Source organism: Carcharodon carcharias, chromosome 17 (assembly GCF_017639515.1).
Source record: "Carcharodon carcharias isolate sCarCar2 chromosome 17, sCarCar2.pri, whole genome shotgun sequence".
NCBI lineage: Eukaryota > Metazoa > Chordata > Chondrichthyes > Lamniformes > Lamnidae > Carcharodon > Carcharodon carcharias.
In genome coordinates this window covers 109,911,742-109,935,804 of record NC_054483.1, presented here as the reverse complement: position 1 = coordinate 109,935,804, position 24,063 = coordinate 109,911,742, and the positions used below count along the sequence as shown (strand labels likewise).

The window sequence follows — 24,063 nt, the reverse complement described above, 5'->3', positions numbered from 1 at the left end:
GAGGAAATTCAAATTTACATAACATTACTTATTATTTACAGCACAAAACAGTCAGTATTTTTGCTCCGCTTGGGTCTCCTCTGACCTTACATCATCAAACTCATTCAACATATCTTTCTGTTCCTTTCTCTCTCATGTACTTTTCTAGCTTCATCTTAAATGCACCTAGATGGAGGTGGTGGCACAGTGGTATTGGACTAATATTCCAGAGACTCAGGGTAATGCTCTGGGAACCTGGGTTTAAATCCCACCACGGCATTTGGTGAAATTTGAATTCAATAACATTTTTGAATCAAAAACCTGACAATAATCATGAAACCATTGCTGACTGTTGTAAAAACCCATCTGGTTCACTAGTGTCCTTTAGGGAAGGAAATCTGCCATCCTTACCTGGTCTGGCCTATATGTGACTCCAGACCCACAACAATGTGATTGATACTTAAGTGCCCTCTGAACAAGGGCAATTAGGGATGGGGAATAAATGCTGGCCGAGCCAGCAATACACACATCCCATTAATGAATAAAAAATGCCAATGATAAACTTTCTTCTGAGTTTCTTACTGGGTTTATTAGTGACTCTCTCATATTTATGGCCTGTAGTTGTGGACTTCTCCACAAGTGGAAACTTCTTCTCTACATCTACCCAAATGAATCCCTTTGTTTTTTGAAAGGTGCCCTTATCAGGCCACCAAAGTGTGCAGGTGGAGTTAAGATACAGATCAGCCATGATCTAACTGAATGGCAGAAGCAGCTCGAAGGGCTGAATGGCCTACTTGTGACCCGACGTTTCATCTCTAGCCCTTGTGTTTTCAGGAGGAAAGTGCCCCAACCTGTTGAGTCTTTGCTGGTAGTTCAATTCTGGCATCATCCTTGTAAATCTTTTTTTTGCAACTTCTATGTTGTTTTTGCAATATGGAGATTGGAACTAGGCACAGCACTCAAAGTGTGGTCGAACCAAGGTTCTAACTGAACCCCAATGATCTGTTCGCATTTTTATGACTTTGTTAATCCCAGAGAAACAGAGGCCAGTGATGCTTCTCAGCCCACTGTCTGGCTCTGCAGCAAATGCAGCAGAGGCTGCCATGCCAGAGTGGGGTTCCTGAGCTGCCCCAAGAGATGCTTAACACAGGGTTGACTATCACGGCGCAAACCATCCTCCTATGAGATGGAAGGCTGGCACCGCTAACTAATCATTGGGCAGAATCCCATGGGCGGGCACGCGCCCAATCTGATCGGGCGTAAAATAGCGCGCAATGATGTAGGGCGAGTGTCCTGACGTCATCGCGCACTGGAGGGATAATTCCGTTGGTGGGCGCGCGCCAATTAAGAGGCCTATTGAGGTCATTAAAGTATTAATTAAGAGGGATTTTTTTTGCTGCCCTTCCAACCTTATGGTTGGCGGGTGGGTGAATTGGCCAGGGTGGCCTTTGCCTACTTGAGGAAACCTCATCCACGGGCGGGATGAGGTTTCCAACATTAATTTTTTAAAAAATTAAAACGCTTTAACATGATTTTTATTATGTGTGTGTTCATGTGAGTGAGTCCTAAGTGGGGACATTTTTTTTCTCAGAATTTCCAAATCTTTATTTTTGATTTTAAAATTCTTCAGCACCCCCCCCCCCCCCACCTCCCCCCGAGGCAGCTCTGTGCCTTCGGGGAGTTTTCATTGCCCCGTGTCTGTGCAAACTTCAGCGCTCGCCCTACCCCCACCCGCCCGCCCTAGCCCCGGCTGCGCTGAGCCTTTCAGCGCGTGTTTCCCGCTGGGCTGCCTGTTAATTGGTTGGTCAGCGTGAAATCGCGGTCGGAGGGCTGTTAACCGGCTGCTCTCGGGTCCCGCCTACCAGGCCCGCCTGATGACCCGAAAATCCTGCTCACTAATTTGAATGATTTGTGAATCTGTTGCCTTAGCGTCCCTTTCTCTTATACCTGATTTCCACTTATTTTCTAAGGAATATGTGGCCTCCTTATTCCTCCTACCAAAATGCGTTACCTCACATTTACCTGCATTAAAATTAATTTGCCATTTACCCGCCCGTTCTGCAAGTTTGCGAACATCTTCTTGTATTTTGCCACGGTCCTGTTCAGCATTAGCCATCAACTGAGTCCGTTCTTTAGGCTTATGAGGCCACTAGAGCACAGTGGCAGCCCAGATCTTCCCCTAGAGTGTGACCAGTTAAACATGAGATACAACGTGAAGCTTCGCACCAACACAATCATTTTGAAGGCTCACCCAGTTATCCCAGTCACAGGTGCAACTCCTGGGGTCATAACATGCCAGTTAAAGTTACCGGAATTCTAAACAAGGCATTAGCACAGGCCTGGGAGCACAGCTGCCACCCATTTGTTTGGAGGGTGCCTGTATAATGCGTTTAACCTGCAGCATCAAAAAGTTTTTTCTTCTCTTGCAAGTAAAGGACATTTTACATAATAACATTTGCGGCTCCACAATGCCTGGAATCCCTCAATCTAAACAGCCTCATATTCAAATGCCTGCAAGTAAAGGAAAATTAAGGTTCAGTTTTAAACTCTGGCGGCCTCCAGTGTGAGGTCCTTCAACTCTGTTCAAATGGGATTTGGAGGAGAAGCCAAGTTTTGCTTTCAAAAATATGTACAATTTGACCCAACAGGTGTGTGATCGGTGACCGTATCTGAAAGATGTTTAGAAATTCTGACAGACTTTTTTTCTCCCTCCCTACACCCGCTTTGCCATCGGTTGAATGCTCGTCTTTCACAGCTCCTGTTATATTTTCCCAAGCCAACATTCCTGGAGAATGATACTACAGCCTTGGAAGTCACTGTGGATCTGCTAGGCGAGCATTAACAAAGCAGTCCAAAGTGTTTCTTTTTTATTTTGGGGGAGCGGGTTTGCCTGGCTGCTCACATCCAGTTTGGTTATTCCCTATTTTCCTGACATGCTGAAACATATTTTCCCATTGGCAGAGTTCTGGTATGAACACTTGTGTTCACAGGTATTAGATTCCTCCCTGCGCTATTAAAAATAAGCATCATGTTAATGTCTCCCTAAAAGCAGCCCAAGGAGGAGAGGATTGCAAAATGCGCTGAGCTTTTATACCTGAATTTCACCAAGCAGGAGGTGGCTGCATACAGCTACACTACTATTCCTAGGCAGGAGGATGATGATTGGGTACCTGTCCATCATTCAAGCCCAGAGATTGCACTGCTGCACGTGACTGGGATTGATTTTAAGCACAGGATTTGCTTTATGTAACTATCCTCCACTCGCTATTTTTCTAGAGACATAATCACTTGCTATTATGCAACTATTTGCCACTCAAAACACTTTGCTGGGGAAATAATCCTGCTTTTATCGGGAGACTTTGCTGTAGTTTCAGCCATGTGTTCTGTTTGCTGTAGTTCGCAGGGCCTCTTTATACAAGTCTATTTGCTCAATAAATGGACATTTTTAATTATAACTTAGACGGTTAGCTGCAAGTCCTGCCCCATCTTCAACCCATTAGCTAACAAAGTGATGTCAGTAGACACTCTGGCAAAGCTAGACCTCGTTTATGAACAACCACTTAAACAACAACAACTGGCATTTATATAGTGCCTTTAACATAGTAAAATGGTCCAAGGTGCTCCTTGGAACCTGATCTGACAAGAATTAACATTGAGCCAAAGGAGGAGACATTAAGCAGAATTTACTGCCACTCCTAGCAACAAGTTTGGAGGCCAGCGGGGCATTTAATCAGGTGAAACCCCACTGCATTGCCACATCTGTTAGGTTAAGACGGGTACGGAAAGGCCTGTGGACAGCCTCCCGCCTGGACTCTAACTGAGGCTCTTAAAAGGGTGATCATCTTGATGCCGCTGAGATTCAACCAATGGCAGGTGGGGGAGGTGCCACATGGGAAGGCCATAAAGCAAACCTCACCGGGCTCCTGGGGTGGGAGAGAGGTTCCTCATTCAAAGGCACTCAGTATAAGCCACCTCATGCCCCTTTTTCTGACCCCCCTTCACTCCCCCTCTGCCATGATCCCCCCACCTGTGACCCCCCCCCCTTCCCCCATCCTGCCCTCACTCATCTTTGGCCTTGGGTTCTTCATTGATCCTAGGCTGCTGGTGGGTGCATTGCCAATAGTTGCCACTGCTCCTGCTGATTGGCTGGCAGCTCAGGTGGTGGGATTTCCACTTCTGGTGTCCTTAATCACAGAATCACACAGTGCAGAAGAGGCCTTTCGGCCCATTGAGTTTGCACCGACATTTGAGAAACACCTGACCTACCTACCTAATCCCATTTTCCAGCACTTGGCCCATAGCCTTGAATGTTATGACGTGCCAAGTGCTCATCTGTGCTTTTTAAAGGATGTGAGGCAACCCGGCTCCACCACCCTCCCAGGCAGCGCATTCCAGACCGTCACCACCCCCTGAGTAAAAAAGTTATTCCTCACATCCCCCCTAAACTGCCCCTCACCTTGAACCTATGCCCCCTTATGACTGACCTTTCAACTAAGGGGAACAGCTGCTCCCTATCCACCCTGTCCATGTCCCTCATAATCTTGTACACCTCGATCAGGTCACCCCTCAGTCTTCTCTGCTCTAATGAAAACAACCCAAGTCTATCCAACCTCTCTTCATAACTTAAATGTTTCATCCCAGGCAACATCCTGGTGAATCTCCTCTGCACCCCCTCCAGTGCAATCACATCCTTCCTATAATGTGGCGACCAGAACTGCACACAGCACTCCAGCTGTGGCCTCACCAAGGTTCTATACAACTCCAACATGACCTCCCTACTTTTGTAATCTATGCCTCAATTGATAAAGGCGAGTGTCCCATATGCCTTTTTTCACCACTCCAAAACATGCCCCTCTGCCTTCAGAGATCTATGGACACACACGCCAAGGTCCCTTTGTTCCTCAAAACTTCCTAGTACCATGTCGTTCATTGACTACTTCCTTGTCAAGTTACTCCTTCCAAAGTGTATCACCTCACATTTTTCAGGGTTAAATTCCATCTGCCACTTTAATCCAGGTGTGAGGCTGATGGTGGTCACTTATAGGTACTTAGTATGGTGCCTTCCCCAAGGAGGCAAAATGGTGCTCCCACTGGACCTTCAGCCAGCAGGCGAGAACCTGACTACCTGGATTAAATTTCGCCCATGAGAACAGAAGACCAAAAGCTTGGTTAAAAAGGTAGTTTTTAAGGAGCACCTTAAAAGTGGAGAGGTAGGGGGCTTTTAGAGAGGGAATTACAGAGTTATGGGCTTAGATAGCTGAAGGCATGGTCACCAGTGGTGGGGTTAAGGAAGTCATGCTGGGGGTGGAGGAGGACGGTAGGAGAGCAGAATCCACAAGTGGTCAGAGTTGGAGAGATGCAGAAAATGGGGGTTTCTCGCCTGCAGACACCCTGATTCGTTGGTGCTGAACTGGAGTTGATCAGGGTGTTGGGGCAGAAGAGAAACCTCAATATAACTGGATAACTGGCCTGAAGGAGACAGTAGACAGGCTCTATTCAGTCTGCTCCACCTACAGGGCCAAGACACAAATCTAAAACAAAATGGCACACCTGAAGAAAGCTGCCAAGCTTTCATCCTAAACTGTCTTTACTGCAGTGTTTTAAGTTCCGTCTGCTGGAAAAACACTGAAAAGAGTCAGAGAGAAACAAAATAGAAGCAAGTGGTATGTTCTCCTTAGTTTTAGTCTAATTACTGAAGGAAGGATTTGTTTACCTTAGAGGGGTACAATGACAGTTGATTACTGGGGTGAGAGGGTTGGCTATATAAGGAGAGATTGAGAAGAATGGGCCTATAGTCTCTTGACTTTAGAAGAATGAAAGGTGATCTCATTGAGAAATATAAAATTCTGATGCTGAGAGGCAGTTTCCCCGGTGGAGAGTCTAAAATTGAGAAAAAGGGGTCATCCATTCAGGACTGAAATGAGCAGCAATTTCTTCACTCAGAATGTGTCAAATCTTAGAAATTCTCTAGGCCAGAGGGCTATGGATGCTCGGTTGATGAGTATATTCAGGGCTGCCATCAATAGTTTATTGAATACTAAGGCAATCAAGGGATATGGAGATGGGGTTGAAAAAGGGGTTGAGGTAGAAAAACAGCAACGATCTTATTGAATTGCAGAGCAGGGCTCGAGGTGCCAATTTCTTATACCGGTATTCTTAACATCCATATACAGTAAAATCTGGATGAGTAAAATCCTAGGGGATCCACCCAGAAATCTTTGTGTTAAGCGGAGATTCGCGATAGCCGAGAGGCCCCATTTCCACATGGTGGCATGTCTATGTAACCCGATATGCCCACAAATGCAGCGCATGTCATAAATGACAGGTTCAAACACCAAGTAAAGCTGCACACGTGTGTAAAAGTCTTTAACCAATTTGGTCACAGCTTCCAATGGCCGGACCTCATTAAAGGCTGGGGCTTTGCACTGAAAAATGTTGGGAGTTAGCTCTAGTTCTGGAAAAGTTCAGCCAATCAGGAGTTACCAATCTGGAATTTCGACTTATCACTGGCGTCGTTCTATGGGATTTGCTATTCAGCCGACGGGAGTGGTTGACGCCTTTGACATAACCAGAATTTCATGTCACCCGAGATTGAATCATCATGATTTCACTTTATGGGTTAAATGGCCTACAGTGTTATTGATTGGTCGATTCCCAGGCCATGAGGCTCTACATGGAGTTGAGGATATAGAAAAAACTGCCTGGAGGGGGAATAGGAAAACAGGAGGAAAGAACAAATGTTCAGTAAATTCCAACAAATGGCTGCCTGTCCTCCAAAGGTTTAGGGTCACATCCAACTTTTATACTAACTGCCTATTGTAGTAGCTTGGTCAGTACAATTGTTGCTCCTGTCTTCTCAAACTGATCCATAAAGGTCAAGCTACAGAGCAGCCAGCTATCTACGGCAAGTACTGACCATAAGACTATAAGACATAGGAGCAGAAATTAGGCCATTCGGCCCATCGAGCCTGCTCCACCATTCAATCATGGCTGATAAGTTTTTCAACCCCATTCTCCCGCCTTCTCCCTGTAACCTTTGATCCCCTTGCCAATCAAGAACCTATCTATCTATCTATCTATCTATCTATCTGTCCAAGCACAGGCTTGAGCAATGACACTCGAGTACCGTGCTGAGGCATTTTCAGAGGTGCCATCCTCTCTGACAAGGCATCAGACTGAAACTCTGTCTGTCTGTTCGGCTAGACAGAAAATATTCCCGACACTGTTGGAATAAGAGCCGGAGATTTCTCTGGTGAATGCTCGTCCCTCAACCAACACCAACTAAAACTGTTTCTTCCCTCATTTGGTGGGGTCTTGTTGAGCAGATTGGCTGTCACACTTGTCTACATAACCACAGTGACAACACTTAAAATAATAATTCATCAACTATTAAGGACTTTGGAACATCTTGAGGAAACAATATAAATGCAACTTTTCTCTTTCTCTTGCGTAGAATGCATGTCGCAAATTGTTCCCTCATAATGCATTTCCTGCTTAATTTCTTATGCATTCTTCCCAGATCAAACTAGCCCCCTTTCTAACTCCAATAATCACAGCCATACACCACTGTTCAGTCAACCGCTCCATTAACATTGTATCGTTTAACTGCCAGCATGGGAAAAAGTGAACTAAGTGGACCTTGAGATCAGTCTTTGTTCAGGCAGCTATTCCTAATGATCCTAATACCGGGTGAATCACAGGCCAGAATTTTATGTCCTGCGGGCGAGCATGCACCTGACCTGTCCAGCCGCGAAATAGCACAAGATGACGTTGGGCGAGCATCGCGACGTCAATGCGCATTCAAACGATATCTTGCTCAGTGGGCGCAAGCGGCTGTCGGAAGTGTGCCCGCTGACAATTAAGCGGGCTATTAAGCCCATTAAGGAGGCAATTGAAAGCGACTTTTCATAGCCTGTACACTTTTACAATTGGTGGAAGGGCCAATCGGCCAGGTGGCCTTCACATTTTTGCTCAAATCTTGATCTAGGACAGGATGAAATCTCCGTGGGGAAATAAAATAAAAAGAGATAACTGAGGACTGTTTTGTTATGTGGTATGCTTTCAGGTGCTTGATTGAGCTGCATTGACATATTCCGCAGCATTTTTATTGTTTGGTTTATTCTGTGGAGGTCTGCAGCTCTCTGAGGCAGCTGTCTGCCCTCAGGGAGCTCACTGGAAATGCTCAGCAGCGGTGACATCAGTTCCCACCCTCTTCCCACCCCCACCGACAGCGTTGAGCCTTTCTCAGCATGTGTTTCACACTGGCCGGCCCCGTTAATTGGCCAGCTAGCGTGAAATCGTGGTCAGGGGCTGATCGTGGTCAGGGGTCTGTTTCCCGTCCACTCCCGGGACCCAATTGAAAAATTCAGGCCACAGTGTCCAGGTGAGGAGGAGCAAAATGGCTGGGATGAGGGCCAGGTGACAGAGGGAGGACCAACTTGGTTTGTGCAATGTCCATGGATTCAGACCTCACAGATCCTACATAAAGGAAAGGAGTCAAGTGAATCTGTTCGGATAAGGAATGGCTGGACATATGGAGGAGCCTTCTGACCACATCTGTGCCATGTTGGTGGATCAGGTGCTTAATTTCCAACTCAGTGAATGTTGAGTAGGGGCAGAGGTGGGCAATGCTACAGTAATTGGTGACAATTTCATATTCCTCAGTCTACACACTGCACGGTGTCCTGCAAGACTTTGCCAACCCCCAGCCAATAAACCATCTATCACAGTTAAGGTGTGAAAAATAAAGACTACAAATGCTGCAAATATATAGCTGGTCAGGTCAGTCAGCATCTGTAGAAAGAAAGAACAGGTCACAAGGTAACATAATCAGCCCAAATGAAGAGGAATATGATCCATTCTTGCAGAATACCAAACCTCCCCTTACAACATCTGGCTGTCTCGTCAGTAAATACAGTGTTTGGCCCTCAGCAACTTGACAACCCAATTCCACTGCTGATCAGTTTCGAGGTGAAGAAATGTTCCTTGGGATTGGCCCTAATGTGGCCAATAGGGCCTTCGACCTGTGGCCTCTTGTTCTGGCATACCTTAAAGCATTAGTTCGGATTTCCCCTCCCTCACCTTAACCACCATCCTCTCCGGGATGTCTCTTAGCAATTCATTCATCATCATCCTGCCTTTATCTTTATCTGTCAGGTACTTCCACCATCAGATCTCCTTCTAGCTGTGGACTGATGTGCTATGTATTTCCTGTGGTTATTGACAAACTATAGAAGCCCTCATTTTGAATAGGATTGGGGTTTGAGAGTTCCCAGGAAGGAATGTGGTGTACTGTGGCCCTCTTGCGTTCTGCTTCACTACCTTGACCCTGTTATACCAACCGAAGAGAGTCTCTTTGGTATATAAAAACTTGGCAGGACTGCTCCTTGAGATTTCTTTCTCTGTTAGAAGATCAACAGAAGTTCAGAAACATCCCCGGCTCAGAGGACAATGGAGTCTGAGTGTACTTGGCGATAAAGGTTTGTGCATTTTCAAGGAGCCATTCTCATATTTGTCCCAATTTTGTGCCCGTGGGGCTTGTTTAGTCTACGCTTTTCACACAATTTGCTGTGATAAGTGAGGCTGATTGCTAATGTAATGTAGCACTGAACATCCATTTCAGCTGCTGTTTATCTGCTGTTTTGACATGTAGTTTACCCAAGCATTAACTTCAACCACTGACGTTGCTGCTAATGCAGTGTTTTACCGATTTGTTTAGCCTCCAATTCAGTTCTCACTGCAAATATTTTAATTATTAATAGTTTGCAAAAAGTGAGATGTGGGTGTGTGTGTGGCAGTTAAGAGATTTGGGGGCTGCGAAATTTGATAGCTCCTGAGAGAGGACTGAGGGATCGTGATGTGGGATTACCCTTCGCCCACTGCTTCTGATGCAGGCAACATACAAACATTGTAGTGCCTGCTAACTGAAGTGATTGTACTGGCTGCATGCCCGAGCAGGGGACCTCAAGTTGTGAGAAGCTAGCATGAGTTAAAGCTCGCCTTCAGTACTTAAAGCCAGCCTGCACCTTTCAAAGAGGAGGTGCACTTTGGCTTGAGCAGGTGCTGCAAGTCATTCTAAGAATGCTTTTTACATGAGAAAGACACAGAAATGGCACAAAAAGATGGAGAGAGAGCTCCATGGCTTTCCAGCGCTGCACTAGAGGCCATGGTGTAGGAAATGGAGAAGACGAGAGATGGCATGAGAAGGCCTTCCAGGCAAACTTTGCGAAGGCAGTTGAGGGCCTGACAGCCACAGCCGCCAATGCCCAGAGAAGCTGGCTGCAGCACCGCTAGGTGTTTAATGGCCTCACACGAGCGGTCAAGGTCAGTGAACGTGTCTTCAAATGCCATATCCCACAAACTTCAACACAAACCTCACACACTGTTCAAAGAACCATACCCTCATCTACTAGCAATCACTATCAACGACAACTCATACCTAACATTAATAGCTTCATCCCAACCCTCGTACACCTTTTAAAATTCTTTAATGGAGTGTGGGCGTCACTCGCTAGGCCAGCATTTATTGCCCATCCCTAATTGCCCTTGAGAAGGTGGTGGTGAGCTGCCTTCTTGAACCGCTACAGTCCATGTGGTGTAGATACACCCAAAGTGCTCTTAGGGAGGGAATTCCATGATTTTGGCCCAGCGACAGAGAAGGAACTGTCCAAGTCAGGATGGTGAGCGGCTTGGAGGGGAAATTGCAGGTGGTGGCGTTCCCATCTGTGTGCTGCCCTTGTCCTTCTGGATAGTAGCGGTCGTGGGTTTGGAAGGTGCTGTCTGAGGATCGTTAGTGAATTCTTGCAGTGCATTTGTAGATGGTACACACACTGCTGCTACTGTGGGTTGGTGGTGGAGGGAGTGAATGTTTGTGGATGGGGTGCCAATCACGTGGGCTGCTTTGTCTTGGATGGTGTCAAGCTTCTTGAGTGTTGTTGGAGCGGTGGTCATCCAGGCAAATAGAGAGCATTCCATCACACTCCTGGCCTGTACCTTTTAGATGTTGGACAGCATTTGGGGAGTCAGGAGGTGAGTTATTTGCCACACGATTCCTAGCCTCTGAACTGCTCTTGTAGCCACAGTATTTATATGGCTAGTCCAGTTCAATTTCTGGTCAATGGTAACCCCCAGGATGTTGATAGTGGGGTGATTCAGCAATGGTATTGTCATTGAATGTCAAGGGGTTAGATTCTCTCTTCTTAGAGATGGTCATTGTCTGGCACTTGTGAGGCATGAATGTTACTTGCCACTTGTCAGCCCAAGCCTGGATATTTTCCAGGTCTTGCCGCATTTGGACATGGACTATTTCACTTTCTGAGGAGTCATGAATGGTAATGAACATCATGTAATCATTGCGAACATCCCCACTTCCGACCTTATGATGGAAGGTCACTGATGAAGCAGCTGGAGATGGTTGGGCCAAGGACACTACCCTGAGGTACTCCTGCAGTGATGTCCTGGAGCTGAGATGATTGACCTCCAACAGCCACAACCACCTTTCTTTGTGCTAGATATGACTCCAACCAGCAGAGCATTTTCCCCCTTAGCATTGGTGGAAGTCACATTCCCAAATCTCTCAGCTTACACACACTGCAGCTATTCAATTATGACAGAATAATTAAAAGTGTGGAGTGTCATTCTTTCAGGTTGTGATTGTTATTGAAATTTAATAAATGTCAAATTTTATATTTAAAAAATGCATTTCCATCTTTCCCTCTCTCTCCATTAATCAAATCTTTCTTTCTCCCTTTTTATTTCTCTTTCTGTACCTATTTTGACATTAAATTCACCCACTCTATTTCACTCTCCATTACCGTTATGCCTCTGACAATCTTCAACAAGAGAGAATCTAACCATTGCTCCTTGAAATTGAATGTCATTACCTATGCTGAATCCCCCACTATCAACATCCTGGGGGTCACCATTGACTGGAAACCAAACTGGACTAGCCATATAAATACTGTGGCTACAAGAGCAGGTCAGAGACTAAGAATCCTGTGGCGAAAAACTCACTCCCGACTCCGCAAAGCCTGTCCACCAACTACGAGGCACAAGTCAGGAGTACGGTGGAATACTCTCCAATTGCCTGGATGAGTGCAGCTCCCACAACACTCAAGAAGCTTGACACCATCCAGGACAAAACAGTCTGCTTGATTGGCACCCCATCCACATTCACTCCCTCCAGCACCGATGCACAGTAGCGGCAGTGTGTGTACCATCTACAAGATGCACTGAAGGAACACACCAAGGCTCCCTCAATAGCACCTTCCAAACCCACAACCACTACCATCCAGAAGGACAAGGGTAGCAGATAGATGGGAACATTGCCATGTGGAATTTCCCCTCCAAGCCACTCACCTTCCTGACTTGGAAATATATCTGTTTATTTCTCAATCCTTTAACCTCATTGGTTCAGGAGTACATAGTTGATGCCATTGTTCAGCAATGTCACAGATGCCCTTTTGCCCAGGCCATGCCAATCACAGTTTCTGCAAAACTGTAGAGAAACTTCTTTACTCAGAGTGGTGAGAACATTACCATGCTACCACAGGGCGTAGTTGAGGTGAACAGTTTTGATGATTAAGGGGAAGCTGGATAAGTACATGTGGGAGAAGGGAATAGCTGGATATTCAGATAGGGTTAGATGAAGTAGGATGGGAGAGGGCTCATGTGGAACATAAAAATTAGCATTGGTCAGTTGGGCCTATTTGGCAGTTTCTGTGCTAAATGTACTATGGAATAAGGTTTCCTCCTACAAGACGCTCCTTAAAATCTACCTCTGTGGCTAAGTTTTTGGTCGTCTCTCCTAACATCTCCAATGTGGCTTGGCGTCAAATTTTTTTGATAACGCTTCTGTGAAGCGCCTTGGGATGCTTTACTATGCTAAAGGTAGAGAGGCAGAGAGGTTTAGGGAAGCAATTCCAAAGCGCTTAGGATGTAGGCAGGTGAAGGCACAGCCACCAATGATGGAGCAATTAAATTTGAGGATGATCAAGAGGCCAGAATTGGCGAATATAGGTATTTTGGCAAGGTGGTAGGGCTGGAGGAGGCTACAGTATTGGGTGTGTGCCTACATCACATGATCTGCAGCAGTTCAAGATGGCAGCTCACCACTACCTCTTCAAGGGCAAGTACGGTTGGGCAATAAATTCGGCCTTACCATCTAGTGAATGAATAAATTTTTAAAAAGTAAAAATGGCATCTGTCACTTCATTCTGCCGTTTCTCTTAATTTTCTCTTAATGTGTGCATTGGGAACCTCAGCTCCAGGGAGTGTTTGGCAGGGTCGATTTGAAAGAAATTGGAATCTCTCTTGTATGCCTGCAGAAAGCAATGCTGGTAGCTGGATGGTGGGCAATGAAACAAGAATTAAAAGACATTAGGATGTCCCAAAGCTAGGGCTGCCAACCCTTCAGGAATGACCTGGAGTCTCCAGGAGTTGAAGATCAATCTCCAGGACAATGCTGTGTGCAACCCTGGAGAAAATCATCAGGTAGGTAGGTCAGGCATTTCTCACGTATCGGTGCAGACTTGATGGGCCAAAGGGCCTCTTCTACACTGTGAGATTCTGTGATATTAAAAAATATTGGTTTTTTTTGTCATCTTCTTTGAACTTTTTGTTTACCAGATATAAAAATATTGAAAATGGGCTGGGTGGGGGGAGGTTGTGTGTGTGTGTGTGTGTGTGTGTGTGTGTGTGTGTTTTGCCGACAATCATGCATCATTCAATTGGGTAATGAGTCTTTTTGCTTTCCAGTTAGCATAGGAAGGCAGTGCGTCACAATGATGGATGTGTTGGCTGACTAATGGCAGGAGTATGGGGTCAAGTCATGTGATGATACCTCAAGGAATACATTTAATCGCAGTTGGCAAGCCTACCCAAAACACTTTACAGCCAATGAAGTACTTTTTGAAGTGTAATCACTGTTGTAATTAACAGTGCAGCCAATTTGTGCATAGCAAAATCTCATGGGATCTTTTCCTTCCCACCTGCTTTCTCTTCAGTATCACACTTAGATCTAGAGAGGAAAAACAGTTCTAAAGGAGCCACCAAGGGCACTGGACTGGCTTGCACTGGTCATTATTCTCTTCTGTGACTAGAGAACCCTCATGGGTTCTCTTTCTGTCAGCAAATCCTGACTTACACTCAAAGAACACTAACTCACTGCCTCTCTGATCCGATCTGTAACATGTTTAGCCTGAAGGGAAGCAACCCTCATGCTGAGAAATGGAAAGATCAGATGGAAAGCCCAACAAACTGGCACTATCTCTGCAACAGTAAAGTTACTTTGTTACAAAAACACATTAGATCAGATAAACATCATCAACGGATTTGAAGTTACATGAAGTTAGGTTGCAGATCAACCACAGTCTAATTGAATTGCAGTGGATCGGGCTGGAGGGGCTGAATGGCTTCCTCCCAGTCCCACACTCCTGTGTTCCTGTGAGGTGTAGTCACTGTTATACCGCTGAGGAGAATTATTTTTACGCAGCAAATTGGGATCTGGAACACACTGCCTGACAGGATGGTGGAAGCAGATTCAGTAGTAACTTTCAAAGGGGAATTGGATATAGACTCAAAGAGGAAAGGTTTGCAAGGCTAGTGGAGAGGAACTAATTGAATTGCTCTTTCAAAGAGCCAGCACAAGCACAATGGGCAGAATGGCCTCCTTCTCTGCTGTAAGGTCCTATGCTTTTATGATTTTAAAACTTTTAACTTTCCCCATAGCCCAGTCAGTCTTTGTGGATGGTTTTTATTGAACTAAGGCTCAAGAGGCAATCAAAGCAACACTCCAACTGCCTTTTACAGTGAAACGGTTTCAACAAAGTAAAACTCTCTGTGAGTGGATCACACAGAGGACAAGAATTCACAGTGGGGTAAAATGGTGGAACTGAGTCCTTCAGAGGCACAGACAGTCCTCCCAATAGACATAGCTCCAAAGGCACAGAAACTCTTTTTGTATTTGCCAAATAAAATGAGAGGGGAGGGAGAGAATAAAGGTTTATCAAAGGCTTTTGACTTGTGCTGCAGGCTAACAGTTTATAAAAGAACATTGGACCACTGAGATTAGATTAAGGCTTTTTTCTCACCTAGCAATGTCACAGAAAAATTTCTTGGCCCCCTTTTTTATCCCGAAAGGAGCTGTCACTTAGGAAATATGAGCTTGCTGGCAGTAACTGTCAAGTCATAATGGTTTTGTCTTAAGGGGGTGCAAAGGGATTAAAATCACACAGCATCAGGCTACAGGCAGACAATAACTCTACTCCTTCAACGCTCCCTCTCCAAAGTCTAATCTTCAAGTTGACATTCTTGGGTGCAAAGTCAAGAATTAGCTTCGTGTTATCAACACCACACATTTCTGCAGTTTCTTTTTTTAACCTGGTGGAAACTAAAACTACGCTATTGCCCCTAGCACACCTTTCACCATTGCTTTTTTTTTGAATGCTCGTGATACACAGAAGTTAAATGTTTAAGGGCACAGAGAGAGAGAGAGAGAATAACACAAACACACAGAAGTACATAAAGCTGTCATTCTCCCATTGATCCAGCATTTGGTTTTTAATTACAGCAGAGTCACTTTACACTCTGTGGATTAAAGCTGTATGTGTTTTTTTTTCTCTCCCCTTTTCCCAGGCCATGCATAGGACAGACATGGAGGTGGACTCTTGCTGTCAGAAGAAAACTCTCAACAGTTGATGTGAGGTACAGAAGGAAAGGAATTTGCATTCATATAGAGCCCTTCACATCACATGGCAACACACACAGCCACCTTCTGAAGTGTTGTTATCATTGTAATGCAGGAAAGACAGCTGCCAATTTGTGTGCAGCAAGATTCCACAGATAGCAATATGATAATGATTTGATAACGAGGGTGATATTCAACCTCACCTCCCGGGCAGAGTCCGTGGTACAACCTGCCCGATCTTTGTACGCTTGATTTGAGAATGGCTCCACTTGGGACTTTAATACCTGCATAGAGACAAGCAATCAATACACAATGAGGTCACGGTACCAGTTTACACTCCTTCATAAATTAGTATCGCATCCAATGGATTTCAGTCACTAGCAACGGATGTCTCCCAGTTATTTAATGTGGGTGATTATTTTAATAGTAACAAAAGGAAATATAAAAGCCTAGACTTTAGTTCGACTCTTAGACATTTCTCTCACTCCTCAGTTTGAAAACTTTTTTGCACCATAACTTGTAAGAAGTGTGAGCTGGTAACAGCGCGGCGAGAGCAACAGGGAATCTGGAATAATTGTGACCAATGAGACTAACAGTCTATCTCCTTAACCAATGAGTTTTAAGAACCAGAGGTATGACAGAAATGGAAATTGGGTGAATTAGAGTCAAATCAGATGCAGAAAGAGAAACAAAAAGAAGGAAATATTGGCTGACAGGAGAGGGAGCAAAAAGAGACAGAACACAAAAGTAAGAAAAATAATTTTAAAAAATAAACTTAAACATCTTCAAATTGTCTAAGAATTATTTAATACCTGCAGGAATGAGACTCCACAGTTTCAATTGCTCCCTTTTATGAGACAGAGAGTGGGATTGTAGGACATAAATCTCGTAACTAAAACAGTGCTTATGCTCTTAAGTGCCAGCCCTAACTTTAAGAGGTGGGTTTTGTTGGTGATTAAAGCGCAAATGCAGCAATTTCTTGATGATCATGGGAAGGTTGGGGGCAAGCAGACGTTTTCGTGAGGCTATGGGCGGAATGGTGAAAATTGCTCAGCAGCTTTTGGTGGATTGCAACTAACCGGGCATCTCTCTCACCATAATTCATACACTAATGACAGGGTGCACATTAAACTCTGGGTGCACAGAAAACTCTGGCCCAACAGGAATGGAAATACATATGATCCCTTCGCATCTGAGCAGACCCAATAATAGATTTTTAACTTTACCTCTTATTGCCATGACTTTGGTTTATGCATATCACCTAGGTTTCATTTCTCCTCATCAATCTGCTTGCACAAAATTCCTTTGTGCATTATTTTAGTATAAGTCGTTCAATGGCTGTGTTAAGATGTTAACACAAAGACAGATTAGATAAACACAGTAACCTGTGCACTACCCGGACAGATCATAACCTTAACAAGTTATCATTCTGGAAAAACTCAGCAGGTCTGGCAGCATCGGCGGAGAAAAGAGTTGACGTTTCGAGTCCTCATGACCCTTCGACAGAACTGCTGAGTTTTTCCAGGTAATTCTGTTTTTGTTTTGGATTTCCAGCATCCGCAGTTTTTTTGTTTTTATCACTTAAAAGGTTTCCAGTCAACAAAAGTAATAAGCAAGAATTTGGGATGGGCTACAAATTGGATGTTTTAACTTCTCTGCTCCATTATCCAACCTGCCTTCCAATTTACCCCTAAGATTTAAACCAGAGGACCTACTGGAAGGTAAATCGTTAGATTGGGCCGAAGCAACTCATGCATATGTTGATTCTCCGAGTACAGGGCCACCTGGAGCACAAGTAGATCAATTGCCCGTACATGTGTAAGAGGGAAAAGAGAGAGAGAGAGAGAGGAAGCAGCAGGTTTTTTATTGTAAACAAATAGAAGTGCAGCTAAGGCTTCTCCTTACATCTCTATCAACATTTCTGGAGATTCTAATCTTCCCAGGTTCATGGAAATGACACCACCAAAGTCAGTCATTCAGCTGTCTGGGCCCTGGATAGGTCTTCAATGAGACTGATCAACTCAACCATTTCTCTACAGAATCATAAACATCAATGCACAGAAGGCGGACACTACCCGCTGCGGTTTGCAAACTTAAGCTCTCATCTCCAAACTTGGCCAACTTTTCAAGTTCGTTTTTGAGCTGCCTTTTTGATGGCCACAGGACATTTTGCTGGGCAGATGAATCATCATTTACACATCCAAGCAAGATGTTCCCTCAAGACAACTAGTTCCTTGAAAGACATTTGGTTACTCCTCCTGAAATTAATTAAATGGGAGAGCCTTCAGGAGTTCAGCCTGGAACCTGCCCTCATTTGTCATGACAAGTAGACTGCCTTTCTGGATCTCGACTGGTGCTATTTGTTGCACTCTTCTATTCTAAAACACTGCAATCTAAGTGCAGCTCTTTTTTAACACCACCAAGACCGAGGGGGTTAAACCCGGGTCCCAATCTGTCCGCTCAGGTGGATGTAAAAAATTCCAAGGCATTATGTTGTCAAAGAGCAAGGGATGTTCTTCCTTATGTCCTGGTCAATATCATGTCCCTCAATCAACATCACTGAAAAACAGATTATCTGTTCCTTGTCACACTGCTGTTTGAGGGAGCTTGTTGTGTGTGAAGTGCTTGCCATGTATCCTACATTACAACAGCTTCAAAAGTACTTAATTGGCTGTAAGGTGCTTTGGGACAACCCGAGGTCATGAATGTGTTATAGAAACACAAGTCTTTATTTCTCAGCTTGAAAGTGGCATTTACTCAGGACTGTGATTATGTTGCAGATTTCACTGCAAACTAATTGCAGTTTAACTAATCTGCTGTAATGATGTTAAAATGTGTTTTTATATTGTAATTGCTGCACATTTCTTTTCACTGTTTGTGTTTCTGCCCTTGTGCCAGCCTTGGCTCAGTGGTAGCATTCTCACCTCTGCATCAGAAGACTTCAGAGATTTGAGTACAGAATCTAGGCTACACTGCAGTGCAGTACGGAGAGAGCATTGCATTGTCGGAATTGCTATATTTTGGGATGAGGCAGTAAACCGCAGTCCTGTCTGTTTTCGCAACAAAAACAGAAAATGCTGGAAAAACTCAGCAGGTCTGACAGCATCTGTGGAGAGAAAGACAGAGTTAATGTTTCGAGTCTGTATATGACTCTTCTTCAGAGCTAAAGGGAAGTAGAAGTGTGGTGCAATATACACTGTTTAAGGGGGGGTGGAACAGATGAACCTGGATAGAGGGCCAGCGATAGGTGGAGGCAAAGGAGAGATTGCAAAGATGTCATAAACAAAAGGTCGAATGGTTGTTAATAGTGGTGATACTGGCTAATGGAGGTGCTAATGGTGACATTAAGAGTGGAAAGCAGAATGTGATAATGGCCAGACCAGGGTAAGCAATCTAGAGAAAACTGGGGATAAAACAATGAATAAAAATGGAAATAAATTTAAAAAATAATAATAATGAAAATAAGTGGGAAAAAATTAAATAACAATTTTTAAAAAACGAATATAGAAAAAAGGATACAAAAGGCGTGGGGATGGAGGAGAGAGTTCATGGTCTGAAGTTGTTGAACTCAATATTCAGTCCGGAAGATGAGGTGCTGTTCCTCCAGTTTGCATTGGGCTTCAATGGAACATTACAGCAAGCCAAGGACGGACATGTGGGTATGAGAGCAGGGTGTGGTGTTGAAATAGCTAGCGACAGGGAGGTCTGGGTCATGCTTGCAGACAAACCGAAGGTGTTCTGCAAAGTGGTCACCCAGTCTGCGTTTGGTCTCTCCTCAGATCACATTTCTACTTTAGCTCTGAAGAATTCATACAGACTCAAACTGTTAACTCTGTCTTTCTCTCCACAGATGCTGTCAGACCTGCAGAGTTTTTCCAGCATTTTTTGTTTTTGCTTTGGTTTTCCAGCATCCGCAGTATTTTGCCTTTATCATGTCTGCTTTCTCCTGTGGACGTGAAAGGTCAAATTTTGAAGGGGTCGGGGGGGCGTGAGTTCTCTCCGATGTCCTAGCCAATATTTATCCCTTGTCACTAATGAACAGGTTATCTGATTGTTGTCACATTGTTAATTGATGAGACCATGCTTTGTGCAACTTTCTTACAGAGGTGCGAGTGCTCCCAAATGAGCCATAGTGGACAGCTCATTTTAGTGACTCCTCATCAACGTTCTCTCTTTTTTTGTTGTATACAACCTATTTATTTAACTGTGCAGAACCTTTCAATTATTTTATGTGGCTGTGCAAGTGTAGTATCTTAAAGAGGATGACTTGTGGGCTGCCTGCAAGAAAACTTTCGGATTGCTGTGCTCCTTATACATGTGCGTGCATATGCACTGCTCAGAGGGAACATGGTTCCTTTGATAGTGAATTCCAAATATTAACTCAGTAATCAAGATGCAAAACCAAGCAGAAGCGAAGTTCTTCCACAACCCAGAAGGGAAAAACAGTACAAACTGGGAAATAAGAATACTGGTCTGGACTGGTCTTGTATACCTTAAAATAGAACAGTAGTAAAAACTGTGAAATAGGAGTCTGGTCCGAATTGTTTTTTCCTTCTGGGAAAGCGAGAGACATTGGCTTGGATTTTGTGTTCAGCAGTGAAGGAAGAGCGTTTCCTGTTCATCAGCTTACAACTGCCCACAGACTTTTCATGGACTTTTGAGCTGCAACTTCCAGTTGCCAGAGATGACTTATCAGTGATGCCCCCTGCAGACGACCTGTGGTAAGTGTGAGCAGGGCAAGTAACCACATCCGTTTGCAACCAATGAGATTTAAGAGTCCTCACTGAGCCCCGCAGAGTTTAAACTAGGAGGTATTGGAATGTTGAAGTCAATGTCAAATCATGCAGAAAAAACGGAATAGAGGGAAAGAAAGATGGGATTAAGAGAGAGATAAAAGAGACAGAAAGAAACAGTAAAATAAAGTTATACTTTAAATCTGCAATATTAATTAAATTCTGAAAGAATGAGACTCCACACTTCTGTAAAGTTAAATTCTCGGGTAGAGATGATTAGTAACAATTAAGATTCATCACGCTGTTTAAAAAAGAACGCTTAAACCTGAATGCATTATTAGCTTTTACTTTTCCAGGCATGTTCAGTCTGTAAGCACTGCAACTCCACGTCCTTTATGTGTTTCAGTATCAAGTCTATTGGTGAGATACCAGTGTAGTGCAACTCGTGGAGGAGCAAGGCATAATGCACGGCACCCTTCTGATTTCCGCGTTTAGCACTGCATCTTGCTGTCCAAGTTACGCAATAATAAAGGTGAGTGCTGATGGTCTCACCATTATTCTTAATGCAAAATCTGGGCCGCATAGTTATTCCTTCCATTGGTTGATCGGGGAACGAGCTGCATGGATGGGCATTGGGAGTCAATGCAGCTCTGTAAATTTGGCCAACGGAAACTTGATTGATAACCACTAAAGAAGGAAGTGCCCTTAAAGAGGCCAGTGTCCATAAATCAGTAAATTTAATTATACTGTTATAAACCATAAAAATTAAGCAATTTCCATCTACAAAATCTTACCTCCTGTACCCACAGTTTTTACTGTTATAAATTCCTATGTCGCATTTAAAATGGGAGCTGCCGCTGTAAACATATTACGCTGCTATTATGCCTTGTTAGTGGTGACATAGGAGTTCCTCATTTGTCCATCTCCCAGCCTGTACTACAGAGAAACACCTTTGCTCCAACCAATTTTGCATCTCTATTTCCCTACTTTTTTGCTATTTAATAACAATATAAGATCCTAGTACTATAAAAAAAAAGGACAATGCGTAACTTCAAAAGGGAGACTATGCTGCCATAGTACAACCTGGCCTAATTACCGCTGACCTATTTTCCTGCATCACCTGTAGATCACTCCTCGTCTACAATGTCAGGGTTAGTTGACTAAGTGTTACATGTAAGCGTCTACCTGGTCGGGGCCCCTGTGTTTGACACCGTCTGCACGCCTCCGCCCCGGGCCCTGCTGTCACACCTGAAGCATCACTCTCTAAACGGTGTAAAAAAAAATAGAAAGAAAGCCAGTTATTTGCTGCTGGGTTTTTTCTGACCCTGATAACTTGGGCTCTCTCCAGGGGCAAAGATCAAGGATTTTAAAGCAGCTGTTTCTAATTGGCTGCAGGTTGTTTCTATTTATGTAATCGCTCCAAAGGAGTAGCTGAACAGTGGCCTCAAAGATATAAGCCAGCTGCACCTTATAGGCTAAACATCAGAACCATACTGTAGACCCCAAACTACCCACAAGGAAGATCCACTGATATTTTACAAGTGTTGGCATACATATTTTTCACTGTGTATTTTTACATTTTCCCTCCTCTTTAAGCATGCTCTCTGGCTAAGTCAAGTCCCTGATGAACCACACAAAGTAGAAGGTCCCAGACTGAAACCTTGCTGTTAGCTAGTACAGCAGTAATCCTGGACTAAGAGGAGGGGTACACATTAATAGGCTTTTCTGCTTCCTGTCAGTGTCCGATGACTCTGCTGGAGTGAACATATATATGCATGATTATGCATAAGGAAGAAAATCAGTTGTGATGCCTCTGATAGTTGAATAGCATGCTAGCTTTGTCTACTTCATTGGGCTACCAGAGTGCTACTGATGTTTAAAGAACCTTGCCACGGAAAGAGCAGGTAGCTTCAGATGTCGAAGTGAGGATTATATAGAATGTAGAGCACAGGGACAGGCCATTCAACCCAACTGGTTCATGCCATTGTTTATACCCCACATGAGCTTCCTAATGCCATCTCACCCTGTCAACATATCCATCTAACATTGGAAAAAACCGTTCTTTGTTTTAAAAAGAAGCATTCAGCTTGATTTGGTTAATTTTTGGACAGCAGTTTTACTGCCTTCTAAATTCACAGTTAGGGGTGATGTATTGATGACATCAGAAAGTTGTACGATGTTGATATGTTACCCCAGCAGTGTCCAGGCTTTTTGTCTTTATAGGCAGTGTAGGTATGGAAAATGGAGGCTCAGCAGCCACATGTAATGTTCATTTTTACAAATGAACTCTCCCGCTATGCAGCTTCACATCCTGGAAGGAAATAGCATGAAACTTCATGCACTTTTTCCCCCAACCCCTCACTATTAATTAATTTTAATGACTGTGGTTGCAAACATGGATCCTTGATTTGTGTTCCATGGGGAAATGCACACTTGTTCCTGTATGTTGGCGTAGATCCCTCAAATGTTTTAAGAATTACAGATCTTGAACAAGTACAAATGCAAAGGACAGCCTCTCCCAAACACCCAGGCCCATATAACAAAGCACAGACACAAATAAGATTAAGTTGCCTGGTTTTGAAGGCCAGATTGTCAGGTCATGGGCCTACAGTTTGGGACACTCTTGCATTGCAGTATTGTCAATAAAATCTTCAAGCAGCTGTGTGTGCGGCAAGCTCATCCTCTTTCTCTCGCTCTCCTCCCCTTACACCTGTTATCTGCACCCCTGTTCCCTCATGTCGAGACCCTTGTTCCCCTCTGTGTTTTCCACCTTGCAAACAACATTTGTTTGTGACCTGGGATCAAAGCATTTGACACCTTTAAATCTCCCCTGAGAGTCAATTAACTGAGGGTCCTTGTGCCTTCATCACCCCTCCATATAGTTTATAGTTTAAGCTAGTCACAGGGGCAGAATGCATTACATCTTCCTGTCATTTCCTAGACTACTGCAATAGGCATCCACCTGTCTGGACAGAACCATCATTTACTGTAATTAGTGGAATATAGCTCACCCCAAAATATAGCACACATTGACTACTTTATAATATTACAGCTTATAGAGGATCTTTAACATAACACAACTACCACAAGACACTCCATAGAAGAACTGAGATGAAGAGAAGGGGTGAAGGAAGAGGTTTGGGGGCCAGTGAATGGCACTGAGGGCAGGATGATGGGTAAAGGGATAGGATACAGCCTTTCTATAATATAGAGTTCTGGATGAGTTGGAGCTGTGGGAGGGTGAAGCCCAAGAGGCCAGTTAGGGGCACATTAGATTAGTTATGTCTGACATTGAGAGTTTGTGGTGGTTGGGATTAGGCAGGTGAAATAGCCACTCTTCGTGATAGACTGGATGTGATAGTATGAAACTCAGTACATCTTAATCTACTTCTTTCTTTGTCCACCCTTCCCCTCCTAAAGAGTTGACGACAATCTTCAACACCTTGTCCAAGCTGCCTTTCATCTTGTGCGAGCTTGGACAGGTCTTGGGAAGGGGAAAACAGGAAAGTCATATTCTGTCCTCAACCAACATCCATCCAGACATACCAACATATACCAGCAGGAGTCATTGGAAAACAAGAGAAAGGACAGGATAAACCTCTGTAAAGGCCAGAACCATCAATAGCACTAGGCTGTTGTCCAGCTTAGCCAACACTGTATTGGCTT

At 44.1% G+C, this 24,063-nt stretch overlaps 1 protein-coding gene across 4 annotated transcripts in view; it reads right to left on the bottom strand.

Annotated features, from left to right (window-relative positions):
• Window positions 1–24,063, bottom strand: part of slc25a28 (solute carrier family 25 member 28) — a 166,776-nt gene that overhangs the window by 43,012 nt on the left and 99,701 nt on the right. For 2 of the 4 annotated variants that reach the window (XM_041209562.1, XM_041209559.1), the window contains exon 4: window positions 15,868–15,948. In XM_041209562.1, the coding sequence (XP_041065496.1) occupies window positions 15,868–15,948 (81 nt within the window). Of the gene's footprint in view, window positions 1–15,577; window positions 15,949–24,063 lie in introns of those variants that run through there. The other 2 variants (XM_041209557.1, XM_041209561.1) reach the window with 2 other exon arrangements.